The sequence below is a fragment of the Dermochelys coriacea genome, chromosome 15 (assembly GCF_009764565.3).
Source record: "Dermochelys coriacea isolate rDerCor1 chromosome 15, rDerCor1.pri.v4, whole genome shotgun sequence".
In the NCBI taxonomy this organism is placed as follows: Eukaryota; Metazoa; Chordata; order Testudines; family Dermochelyidae; genus Dermochelys; species Dermochelys coriacea.
In genome coordinates, this window is record NC_050082.1 from 32,331,470 (window position 1) to 32,345,322 (window position 13,853).

Here is a 13,853-nt window from a genome sequence, read left to right on the forward strand (position 1 = left end):
AATTACATCGCCTTTCGGTGACCAAATTATCAGAGTGGATGAAGGGAGTGAAGTAAATGTTACCTCTGTGGATATTCCAGGTCACAAGATCTTATCTGAAAAACTAGCAAAAAGTAGCTTGTATAAGTACATTTACATGGACTGAACAACTGCTGGAGAACTATAACCAGTAAATAATAATAAAGGCATTGTACGAAGTTTGGGGGACATGTCCAGAAGGATACAGAAAGGATCTGTGCTTGGCTTGATCTTCTTTAATGATGTTAAGGATGTGAAGGGGAGGTGGGGATTAAATGACACACTAATGAACATAAACTGGGAGGTTCTGAACACCTGTGAGCAGGGAGATTTCATGTAACAGGGCCTAAAAGGGTTAGAAATGCAGTCAGGTTAACAAAGTGAGATTCAGCTTGGGAAAATCAGGTTCATCTTGCCAAAAGCCTACTAGTCATTCCTTCAGCTCCCTCTGCAAGACCCACCTCTGCAGCGAAGCCCATAAGAAATCACTGAGAGCTCCAGGGATGGTTGGGGTAATCGGCACTTTGGTTATTTATTACCACAGGAACAATGACAAAAACAGAGGTGTGTGCGTGCAGCTCTATGGGTATTTATTTCCCTCCCCTCCAACCCACTGTGGTTATTTGTCTCTCTGAAAGGTAAACTCTGTGGGGTAGGGACCATACCCTGGTATGTATGCCAGCACAAATGGGGTCACATCCTGAGCGGGACTTCTGAACATTAGCATAACAATAATTAATACTAATGAGGCAAAAATAGTCAGTGGAAGGGAGACACATGGAGAGCAATAATGCTGAGAGACCTAGAGATCAGACTGGACAGCAACAAAGACATGAAATTGCAATACAATAAGACAGCAAGAAAGGCTGTTGCAGCTTTGGGCTGCTGACACAGAAGCTCACGCCCTGGAACAGGGAGGGGATAGTCTCTCTGCAGTGTGATTGCTCCTAGAATATGGTATGTGCTCCTTTCCGGGCACTTCAACCCCACAATGATATTTACAGGTTGGAGGCAGTTCACAAAAGAGCTACAAAATGATGAAGAGCTGTAGAGTCTCCTAACTCTGAGGCATGTATAGGCGCTGCAGCCTGATGAGAGCACGGTGTGCACCATACAGACAGAAGAAGCTCACGGCTAATACTGAGGCATGAAGCAGATTGTCTCACTTATCAAAACAAATTACTAAAAAGAAAAAAGAAGGATGAACCTGATGTCATATTTATGGCAACATTCTAGGCAGCAGCAACACCACAGGATGGAATAGTTGAAATTATCCTCATAAGGTATTTGCTATATAGAAAAAACTCCAAATTAATTCATTTTGGAAGACTATAAGAAAACACTGTGAAAGGGAAACTGCAATATTTTTTTCATATTTCAGCTCTGGTTGGCCCTAAGTTCCAAAGCTCCCAGCAGCGTCTGCCAAGAGTCAGAGCTGATCCGCTCCATGCTCCCCACTGGGAAATGGCATTAGACCACTCGAGCAAAGTGTTTGCAACAAAACTGATTAGAAACAGTTTAGTGAGGGAGTTCCCCTTCAGGAGAGTGAAATCCCCACCCCTGGAAGTGGAGATGTTATATACAGAGGAGGCAAGACACCATGGGGGCTGAAAGCATCACATGCGCCAAGCCATTTCCATACTTGTCAAGGACAAAAGTGAATTAGCAGTCTGGTCATCTGCCTCTTCTGGGGCTTTGTTCTGAGAGACTTGAAAAATGAGCAAAAGCTTCTGCGGAGCTGGCTACCACAAGCCTTGGATTTCAAAAAGCTGTTTACCTAAGTCCCAGAACTCTTGCAGAGCTCAAGGGGCACACAGGTACCACGGTATTGTGGGATCACACTGGGAGGGTCAACAGAGCCAGTGCTGCTGCAAAGCCTGCATTTCCAGTCTGCCCTTGCACTGAAACAGTTCCAGGAAGGCTGTGATCTATTGCAGTTGTACTACGAATGAACTATGTACTACGAGTGAAACATTAGCATGCTTGTCTGTGGAAAGGAAGAATTTCACAAGGGATAAGGTGTTTGACCTCTAATAGATGGGAATGCATGTGTTCCCCTGACGGGAGAATACCAGTTCTGGGTGGCCAGTTCAGCCTTTTCAGAGATGTTAGCCATGCATTAACTCCCAAGTAGCACAGCTGGACTTCACAGGAACACAAGAACTGCTGTTCTAGATCAGGCCACACCTATTCCAGTATCCCTGCCTCACCAGACAAGGCCAAAGCCCCTCTTTCCAACATCCCCACCTCCCTGCCCCACTGAATCAGACAAGAAGCTCATCTAGTTTGGTTTCCCCTCTTAGAGCGTGCAGAAGCAGGTGACCCAATGGAAGATGTAAAATGCCTATAATCTGCCCCTCCATCACTTACATAGATTTCCTCCTGCCTCAAGTGCTGACTCAGCATCAGTTTCCAACTGAAATCAGCTTCCTACCTTCCTCAGAAATGCTGATCCTTTAGCACTGCTGTCCATTCATGCTTGCAGCCAGCATAACTGCAGTGCCTTGGACACTGATGGCTTTGCTTACCTCGCATGGGAGATTTCATGGCGGCTTCCACCATCCCAACAAGAAGCTGCAGACTCTTGGGATCCTGAGCCAGCCCAGATGCAAATGCTGCCAGTGCGTCTGCATGGCGTCCAAGGTACTGAAGGGCAACACCCTGTCGGAAGTACGCCTGCAAGCCCAAAAGAAAGAGGCGAGTTATTGAACTGATGTGATCCCAGAGCCCAAACATACATGATCAGGGAGCTAGTGCTGGGGAATATAGGGGCTGAAAGAACATGCTCAGGTTTCCCTAAAGCATTTTCAGGTCAGGTCAATACTGGCAATTCTAAAGCTGTAGTTTGGTTCCCGAATCCCCACAGAGCTGAGAAAAGGCTCGCCCAGCCCATACTGACAATTCTCACATGCTGCTCTGGAGTCTAAAGCCAAAGTTACAATAATTTAAAATAAAGGTTTTCCCTCAGAATTGGCTCCCCCTCCTCCCCAAATGGCTGCTCATTTCTTTTTAATCTTTTTAATCTGGCTTGCAAAGCTTATGAGTGGAGCTCCTCATCTCTCACTCCTGCCAACAAGACCTGAGCTTCACCACCAAACAAGAACTTTGTATTAACAGAAACCAAAAATCTCCAAGACACAATTGCAATAAAATCACTTCCCGGAGCATCCTCTCCTTCAGAAACTTCTCCTTCCCTCTGTATGCACATACAGCCTACCTCCTCCACCATCGCACTCAGTAGAGTTCAGGAGGCATGCCCTGTGTTCACTTCCCTTGCCTCCATCACCACCAGTGACATATCAGCTCTCATCGCTAATTATATTTTGTAATTTTCATTCATCAGTGCTCAGAGAATGATTCTGTATTCAGATTCATTGAGTAACTGACTCTGGAATTCACCCTCCTACTCCTCACCCAGCCTAGTAGCACTGGAATCTGCTGACCTTCTGGGTGAACTACAGTGACTACAAAAACAACAAGGAGTACGGTGGCACCTTAAAGACTAACAGATTTATTTGGGCATAAGCTTCCGTGGGTAAAAAACCCACTTCCTCATTGTTTTTGTGGACACAGACTAACATGGCTACCCCTCTGATACAGTGACTACTGCATTATGCAGATGTTTGGTAGAAGTGGGTTGAGCAGGCAGCAGAGACTGTATCTGATTGCACTTGGAATACTAACTCTGACAGGTACTTCCCCCTGCTGAACACAGATACTCTTCATTTTTAATATGTTTACAGACATTTTGCTTTACTTTTTCCATTTCACATTTTCTGCAAGTCTCCTCAGAGGCTACAGCAGAAGAGTCACAGCTAACACACCTCTGTCTCACTGACGTCCAAGGGAAGTTGCAATGCTTTTAAAATAAATCCAACACCCCCTCACCACTCATTTGCAATCCCAAACCAACAACTGCATCAAGGTGCAACTGCAAATAGTTCCCACTGGCAATTCCAGGTTCTGAACTTTCCCAGCCAGTAGTGCTAAGATCACGGACACACACAGCAGCAGGAGAAACCTGCCTTAACAAAGGGCAGCAATGTCAGTGCCTCTCCCAGAGAAAACATGAAGTTCTGTGCTTGGGAGCTGGTGAGTATGGGAACAAAGACTCTGCTGTCTAACATTCACTTATAAAATGAAAGCATATTTGTAACATTTATGTCTGCACGCTGATTGTGTTAATAATTCAGGAACTTCAACTAGTTTTTACAAAAGCTTTGCTGTTCATGGATAACCCTTTATTGTGCTCTCCAGTAAAAATCTCCTTGCTGCAAGCTCTGCCACAGTCACTGTACTGCCGAGTCTCTGGAGGAAGTTAAGCAAAGCAAGCACATGCATCCGATGAAGTGAGCTGTAGCTCACGAAAGCTTATGCTCAAATAAATTTGATAGTCTCTAAGATGCCACAAGTCCTCCTTTTCTTTTTGTGGATACAGACTAACATGGCTGCTACTCTAAAGCAAGCACAGTTATGGTAAGAGAAAACTCTCTTAAAAAGACTACAACTGCTGTAAGAACAGGATTGTGCCCTATCAGCTCCATTCTTGTCTTTGGCTCTTGAGGGCCTTCAGCGGCAGGCTCTCCCTGCGCTCATGGGCAGGCCCCGGCTGTTTTTCCTTCCCATTTGTAATAGAAACTAATCCTGTATTCAAGGTACATTAAGTAGACACATGTGGAAGTCTTTTTTACTTAAACTGGATAAATCTGCAATTAATATCCAAAACGGACTTTTCATTAGGGCTTTCACACACCTTCAGAACCCAGCCAATGGAAGTAAAGATTAAGAAAAATAAAAAATTACATGGGAAATTTATAGACATAAATATTTAATCTCTTTTCCATTAGCAAGCATTGATTGGTTCTATAATTTTAAATGAAATAGATGGAGGCAAAATTAATTTAATTAACCTTTAGTACAAATGTGTTCTTATTGAACCAAACAGGCAACTGTACTGGAAACCCAATTCCGTGTTAATTAGATTACAGGCATGATGATTTAAATCAAAGAGAAACCCCAGGAACAAGTTTCAGAGTAGCAGCCGTGTTAGTCTGTATTCGCAAAAAAGAAAAGGAGTACTTGTGGCACCTTAGAGACCAACACATTTATTTGAGCATAAGCTTTCGTGAGCCACAGCTCAGTTCATCGGATGCATTCGGTGGAAAATACAGTGGGGAGATTTATATACACACACAGAGAACATGAAACAATGGGTTTTATCATACACACTGTAAGGAGAAAAGAAAAGGAGTACTTGTGGCACCTTAGAGACTAACACCTTAGAGACTAACAAAGAGAATAACAAAAACTCGTACAGTTACAGACAGACATCATCTTCCTCTCCAAATGCAAACAGATGGACATCATACCGAAAGGACTGAAGGTTTGTCTAAATTTGTTAGTCTCTAAGGTGCCACAAGTACTCCTTTTCTTTTTGCGAATACAGACTAACACGGCTGTTACTCTGAAAACTGTAAGGAGAGTGATCACTTAAGATGAGCTATTACCAGCAGGAAGGAGGGGGGGAAAGGAGGAAAACCTTTTGTGGTGATAATCAAGGTGGGCCATTTCCAGCAGTTAACAAGAACGTCTGAGGAACAGTAGGGGGAGAAATACCATGGGGAAATAGTTTTACTTTATGTAATGACCCATCCACTTCCAGTCTCTATTCAAGCCTAAGTTAATTGTATCCAGTCTGCAAAATAATTCTAATTCAGCAGTCTCTCGCTGGAGTTTGTTTTTGAAGTTTTTTTTGTTGAAGGATAGCCACTCTCAGGTCTGTAATCATGTGACCGGAGAGATTGAAGTGTTCTCCAACTGGTTTTTGAATGCTACAATTCTTGACGTCCGATTTGTGTCCGTTTATTCTTTTACATAGAGACTGTCCAGTTTGATCAATGTACATGGCAGAGGGACATTGCTGGCACATGATGTCATATATCACATTGGTAGATGTGCAGATGAACAAGCCTCTGATAGTATGGCTGATGTGATTAGGACCTATGATGGTGTCCCCTAAATAGATAAGTGTGTGGCACGCAGTGGCTACCCACTGTGTGGTCTCAAAGCACTGTCTTCTGAAGCATGATGCACACTTTGGGGTCTCTGTTTCCCACACTCTCATTTACGCTTGGTCTACACCTAAAAATTAAGTTGACATGGTTATGTGCCCATCTTTAAAAAAAGGGAAGAAGGATAATCTGGGGAACTACAGACCGATGAGCCTCACCTCAGACCCTGGAAAAATCATGGAGCAGGTCCTCAAGGAATCCATTTTGAAGCACTTGGAGGAGAGGAAGGTGATCAGGAACAGTCAACATGGATTCACTTAGGGCAAGTCATGCCTGATTGCCCTCTGTGATGAGATAACTGGCTCTGTGGATGTGATATATCTTGACTTTAGCAAAGCTTTTGATACAGTCTCCCACAGTATTCTTGCCAGCTAGTTAAAGTAGTATGGATTGGATGAATGGACTATGAGGTGGATAGAAAGCTGGCTAGATCATTGGACTCACTGGGTAGTGATCAACGGCTTGATGTCTAGTTGGCAGCCGGTATCAAGCGGAGTGCCCTCGAGGTCAGTCCTGGGGCCATTTTTTCCCAACATCTTCATTAATAATCTGGATGATGGGATGGATTGCACCCTCAGCAAGTTCGCAGATGACACTAAGCTGCGGGAAGAGATAGATACGCTGGAGAGTAGGGATAGGGTCCAGAGTGACCTAGACAAATTGGAGGACTGGGACAAAAGTAATCTGATGAGGTTCAACAAGGACAAGTGCAGAATTCTGCACTTAGGAAGGAAGAATCCCATGCACCGCTACAGGCTGGGGACTGAGTGGCTGGGCAGCAGTTCTGCAGAAAAGGACCTGGGGGTTACAGTGGACGAGAAGCTGGATATGAGCCAACTGTGTGCCCTTGTTGCCAAGAAGGCCAACAACATATTGGGCTTTATTAGTAGGACCACTGCCAGCAGATCAAGGGAATTGACTATTCTCCTCTATTTGGCACCGGTGAGGCCACACCTAGAGTACTGTGTCCAGCAGGGCAACGAAAATGTTTAGGGGGCTGGGGAACATGACTTACAAGGGGAGGCTGAGGGAACTAGGCTTATTTAGTCTGCAGAAGAGAAGAGCGAGGGGGGATTTGATAGCCGTCTTCAACCACCTGAAGGGGGGGGTTCCAGTGGGGATGGAGCTCTGGATGGTCTGAAGTTGCAGTGGGGAAAGTCTAGGCTGGATATTAGGAAAAACTATTTCACTAGGAGGGTGGTGAAGCACTGGAATGGGTTACCTAGGGAGGTGGTGGAATCTCTATCCTTGGAGGTTATTAAGGCCCAGCTTGACAAAAGCCCTGGCTGGGATGATTTAGTTGGGGTTGGTCTTGTTTTGAGCAGGGCGTTGGACTAGATGATCTCCGGAGGTCTCTTCTATGATTCTATGTCAGTCAAGGGTGAGGGAAAAAACACACCTCTAACCAACACTGCTATGCTGACCTAATCCGCAGCACAGATGCATTTATGTTAACAGTAGAATGCTTCTGTTGATGTAGCTACTGTTGTTCAGGGAGGTGGCATTCCTACACCAATGGAAAAACCTGTTATGTCACTGTAGGCTACATCTACAGTATGGCGTTATACCAGCATAGATTCCATAGTGTGGACACAGCCTCAGTTTCCCTTCTGTATAGCTTGATGACAGAAAGACCATGCAAGAGATTACTCCTGGGCAGTTTGGCTCTGAATGGGCACAGTAGCCAGACACATCTTGTAAGCCAGTGTGGCTGTGTCACACCAACTGGACTGTGACCTTGCTGCATGAGTGAAGGGACCAAGAAAATGGTTTCTGTTTACACAGAAACCCTATCAGCAGGGGCGGGAGAGGCTGTACAAGGGAAGGGCAGATTGTTTAACGGAGCTTAGCAGAATAGTATGGTTAGACAGCTGTCCTGGAAACTCTTGTCCACTGAAGTGTTTGTAGTGTGTGTGGGCTGAGGAACTCAGTTATAAGTTGGGGAACAGAATGCTGTGTGTGTTTGATAAAGAAGGAGCCTGCCAGCCCAGGTCTGAATAGACTCACTTGACTCGTACTGAATTGTGAGCCAGAATCCTATAGCTGTATCCACCCTCAGGACAATGGACTCAGTAAATGCCTGCATATGCCCTAGCAAACATGCTGCCAGCCACAGCACTACAGCTAAATTAGGCCTCATCGACCCCCAGGCATTCCACCTCTGCCCCACTTCTTGTTTACCATGATTTGACACCTGGAAGGGAACCAGATGGTGCAGAATGCATGGGATCTCACACACACAGACAGACTCGTCACACAGTTGAATGTAAGTAACCCTATCTCAGCGAACCAACTCCTGGCTACTGTCCAACTGTAGGTGTGGCAGCCATTGTTCACGTGTCCCAGGGAGGGAAACAATGGGGAATGCAATGGGATGAACCAGACGGATGAAGTCTCAATAACTCCCAATTCTCACCTAGAAGTCCAACCGAAAACGGGATGGCCAGTGTCAAGGAAGTAAGGAACCGTGGCCTCAAGAGAGAAGGACTAAGCTGCCCAGAGTGTTCCAAGAGCAACTAGAAGAAAGGAGAGTGTCCCACACTATGCTCCTCAGTGGCCCCCTCCAAGAGCACTTCCGGAGCTGCCACAGTAGCGGGAAATTAGGCTGTTAAGAAGCTGCACCTCCATTCTGCTATTTATGTTTACACAGCAGTCCAGGAGCACTCAATGAGAGGGCCAGGAGGGCCTCATGGCCCAAATGAGATATAACACAGCAAGTGTGGACAACAGAATAAAGTAGGGTGAGCCCAAGTGTTACAAGCAATGGAGTGTGATTCAAACCATCCATTATGAAAGTAATCCCACCTTGTCCTGCCTAGAAAGAGCTTTTTCCTAGAAGTCCTTTTGGAAGCCACTTAATGTTAGTGCCAACAGCACTCAGAGCCCAGAAACAAAAACCTTATACATCATCATTTCAGAACAGTTTTCTGGCTAGATTACTCACTATAACCCGCCTCCCTCAGCAGTCCCTAGCTCATACAGCACCCATTCCACATGGAGCATTTGGCATCTTCTACTTCTTCCCTAAGCAGACACGTTCAGAAGTTATTTCAGGGCTAGAATGAAGGCACCACATTGAGGGAAAATCTGCAAACACGACATAGGATGAATCACATTTTGGGAGAAGAAAGGGAAGGGAAAAGCAAGGAGCCAGTAGTCACAGCTGAAGAAATGAGACAAGGGGTTATTTTCCAGTCCTCAAGCTGGAGAGAAACTTCTCATTTCTTTGTAAATGACACATTTTTGTTAGATTATGTGACGAGCACAAGCATGCTCTCTTCATTACTACAAATATGATGCTTTTATTTACCAGTGATCCAGGTGGAAATCCTATTGATTCCTTCCACCTAGCTTAAAACAGCAACAGAATGAAATGCTACAAAAGAATGAGTGAGTGGACAAACTGCAGGTGTTCTCTGAGCTGTGGCCCGGCTGGTCCCAACCATGGGTGTAATACTGCTCCTGCTGCCAAGCTCTGCACCAGATTTTCTAGGAACATAGAAGACGTCACACTGGATCAGACGAGAGGTCAATCCAATCCAATATCCCATCCCAAACAGTGGCCAGAACCAGACGCTTCATATGACAGTACAAGAACCTGCCATAGACAAATGTGGGGTAATCTATCCCCTGTGAAAGCTTCCTCCTAATCTTCAATAGTCAGAGGATGGCTCATGGCCTGAACAAGGAGGGTTTAAATTATTTCCAAAACTCATGTGTTGTTATTTTTATCATTAAAATGCTGGACCTTTTTCTTACCCACATAAATGCCAATTCTTTTTTCAATCCTGCTAAATTCTTGGCCTCAATGATATCCTGTGGCAGTGAGTTCCATAGACTAATTGTGCATTGCATGTTTTTTATCTGCCACCTTTCAATGTCATTGATTGAGTCCTTGATCTTGTGCTGAGAGGCAGGGTGAATACCAGAACCTGGTCTCCCTTCTCTCTTCCATTAACTGGCTCATATGCATTTATCATGTTCCCTTTTATTCATCTCTGTGGTATCCGTTCCCAATCTTTTCAACCTCTCTTCACTTGAGGATTTTTTCATGGCCTTAATTAGGACCGGCCTTTGGGGTGGGCAGTCTGGGTGGCAGGGTTTGCCTGATTCCCTGCTGACCTGCCGAGAGCCATCTGGGCTGACGGAGGCAGCAGGAAGGCAAGCGGAAGTGTCTGGAGAGGGTGGAGGGACCGGAGCTGCAGTGGGGCAGTTGGAGGACCAGCTAGGTGACTCCTCCAGAGCAAGGGTGCCTCCCCCTGTTCCACTGCCCTCTGCAGCCGCTACTGCTCCTGTCCCTTCCCCCTCCGTTTCTCCCCGGAGCCGCCCCTGGCCACGCTGCTACGGACTGGGAGCGTCCTCCTGTCTGTTGTGCGGGGGGTATGGAGGCTGATGAACGGGGTGTCCCCCTCCCCTCTGCCTATGTACCTGGTCTCCACTGAGCTGAGGTGATGGGACAGGGGGAATCTGTATGTGCTGCTGCTTCTCTGGGTCCAGGAGCTGTCAGCAACTGCTTGTGTTTGAACACACCTTCAGGCTCCTGACCCTGAAGGCTTTCCTAAAGAGACAGCGTGCTCCTACACTCACTCAGGCACACACACACTCCCTCTCTCTATCACATGCGCACACACACACACAGTCACACAGTCCCCCCAACACACACACCAGGGCTCCCTGAATCCAGGTCACTTTCCCCACCTGGGCTGGGCTGGGCTGAGGCCTCAGGAGCTGCTGCTCTCCCGCCCGCTCCTTAGGCAGCCCAGGCAGGGAAAGTGACCTAGATGCAGGGAGCCCTGACATTGCTCCTTGCTCCCCCCAAGAGCTCCCTAGAGGTGCGCGGGGCAGAGGAGCAGCAGTCCAAGGGGGGAGCGGAGCAAGCAGCAATGAAGCTGCTTCGTGCATCCAGGTCAGTTTTCCCACATGGGTGCAAGAGGGGGATGCAGGGGTTAGGGCAAAGGGGGGACAGTGCTGTGGTTGGGGTGCAGGAGGGGGCAGGGACTGGGGTGAAGGGGCACAGTGCAGGAGTTGGAGTACGGGAGGGAAGTGTGGAGGGTAGGAGTGAAGGGGGTGCAGGGATTGGGGTAAAGGGGGCATGCACAGTGCAGGGCTTAGGGGCACAGGAGGGGAACAGAGGAGATGGGGCGAAGGGGACACAGTGTAGGTGTTAGGGATGCAGGAGAAAGGTGCAGAGATTAGGGGTGAAGGGAGTGCAGGAATTAGGCTGAAGGGGATGCAGGGATTAGGGGTCAAGAGAGCACTGTGTAGGGGTTCAGGATGCAGGAGAAAGGTTCAGGGATTGGGGGTGAAGGGGGTAGTGTAGGGGTTAGGGACGCAGGAGGAAGGTGCAGGGATGGGGGTGCAGGGGCACAGTGTAGGGGTTCAGGATGCAGGAGGAAGGTTCAGGGATTGGGGGTGCAGGGGCACAGTGTAGGGGTTCAGGATGCAGGAGGAAGGTTCAGGGATTGGGGGTGAAGGGGGTAGTGTAGCGGTTAGGGACGCAGGAGGAAGGTGCAAGGATTGGGGGTGAAGAGGGCACCGTGTAGGGATTCAGAAGGAAGGTTCAGGGATTGGGGTGAAGGGGGCAGTGTAGGGGTTAGGGACACAGGAGGAAGATGCAGGGATTGGGGGTGCAGGGGGCACAGTGTAGAGGTTAAGGTACAGGAGGGGATAGAGGTTAGGAGTGAAGGGAGTGTAGGGATTAGGGACACAGGAGGGGGAGCAGGCATAGGGGTAAAACGGGCACAGTGCAGGGATTAGGGTGAAGGGAGGGTGGGGAGCCCAGGGAGCCCACAGGGCCAGGGGCACCAAAATGCAAGTTTGCCCAGGGTGCTATTTTCCCTAAGGCCAGACCTGACCCTAATCCTTGTCTCTCATCTCTGAATCCCTCTACTTCCATCATATCTTTTTGGGGTAGGGATGATTCTGCCCCCAGCCCTGCAGAGATTCCTACAGACAGTACTGTATTTTAACCGTAAGAAAACAATGAAATATTTAATAGTTGAACATTGCCTCTTTCTAGAGCTTCCCCTCAGACAAGACCTTGAAGTGCTTTAGCAACAGTGTGTGCTGAACAAAGTCTCCAAATATCCCTGTGAGGCCGCCCAGGTGGAGGAGCTGAGGCACAGAGACATGACCACAGCTCCAGCTCACCCAAGCTGACAGTCCTCACAGACAAAGAGGGAGGTTTTGTTCAAGACAGGATGCTCACTCAGGCCTTACAGGCCCAACACCAGAGGCTCGACTTCCCCGTTGGGTTTGTCACACTATTTACACAACTGTCACTGTAACTAAATAGGCCAATTGGAGCATAAACCATTCGCCCATTTTCTTCTGTGTTTGGAACGAAGAGGTTTATTTCAGCACTGCACATAACCTCCTCACAGCTTGGGGTAATGATTAATTGAACAAGTTCTCTCCTCCTCCTCCCCTGCGCATTTCTTACCCTGGAGTCAACTGATCATCTCCTGACAATTTGCACATATTTCCCTAATATCGCCTCTTCCTCCAGCGTGATGCTGGAGGTCACCTGCAGCTTGCTCCTTAATGCCTGCCCAGAGGAAAGAGAAGCGCTCATTAATCAGTGAAACAACCAACTGGCAATGCTTTCCTAGAGCATCATGGACATAGTTCTAAAGAAGAAGCAGTGACAGAGGGTAATATGCTGCTTTACTAACAGGCTGAGAAGAGCTCAGTTGTCTATATAGAACTGAAACTCCATTAACAAGTCAAATCTCCTTTCAGGAGATGCTGTGCTGGTAATGGAAACCAGTTTTAGAAGCTCCACACAACTAAAGATACAGACTGGACATGTCATTAGCTGATATACTAACCCCATTTTTATTGGCATATCATGCAAGGAGTACGATTATTTCCAAAAACATGAGTTCACTGAAGTAAACACAGAAGACACACTAGATACGTTTGCAATTTCTCTGGTAAAAGTCAAATCACTTTCACCAGGTCGCAGCTGAGTCCATTAATATTCAAGACCAACTGGGCTGACTTTTTTCCAAAGTATCCTGAACAACAGATATAATGATAAAAAGAAAAGGAGTACTTGTGGCACCTTAGAGACTAACAAATTTATTAGAGCATAAGCTTAAATAAAATAAATTAAATTAAAATAAATTTGTTAGTCTCTAAGGTGCCACAAGTACTCCTTTTCTTTTTGCGAATACAGACTAACACGGCTGCTACTCTGAAACCTGAGATATAATGACGTGTACAACAGCTGCGAGACATCCTACATCTCTACATTCTGATCACAAACTCCAGCAAGTCACACATGCACACTGCAGGTGCCACAATGAACTGAGATGGAGAAGCAGAATGTATTCTAAAACCCAAAAACAAACTGTGCATTTCAACATGCCTGGCTTTGGTCCTTAATCAGAGGCAAAAACAAGTGCTATGCATTAACCATTTTACTTTTACTTATTTATACTTTTAATTACATACATAGACATTTTGTTAAAAGAATGTTATTTAGGTTGCAAAGTCAAGCACTTGAAAGTTCGGAAATGCTAGATTTTAGGGTTGACTGGGCAATCTTAATTCTTTGTGTAATTAAAGACTATTATAAGATATATGCACCAGGGACAGAATTAACATTGCACAGACAGCTATAAATCTGGCACTTCCTAACTTTCAAGTGCTTGACTTTGCCACCTAAATAGTGTTCTTTTAATGTGCATTTTTAATGTAGCGTCCTAGAAGGTGGAGTTTTTCGGTGGTGGTGGTGGTGTGGGGTGAGTGTGTGTTTTT

General features: G+C 46.4%; 1 protein-coding gene across 3 annotated transcripts in view; it reads right to left on the bottom strand.

Annotated features, from left to right (window-relative positions):
- TTC28 (tetratricopeptide repeat domain 28) overlaps positions 1 to 13,853 on the bottom strand; it is a 504,341-nt gene that overhangs the window by 183,090 nt on the left and 307,398 nt on the right. For all 3 annotated transcript variants that reach the window (XM_043498375.1, XM_038373837.2, XM_038373838.2), the window contains one exon: positions 2,547 to 2,694. In XM_043498375.1, coding sequence (XP_043354310.1) covers positions 2,547 to 2,694 — 148 coding nt within the window. The remainder of the gene's footprint in view (positions 1 to 2,546; positions 2,695 to 13,853) is intronic.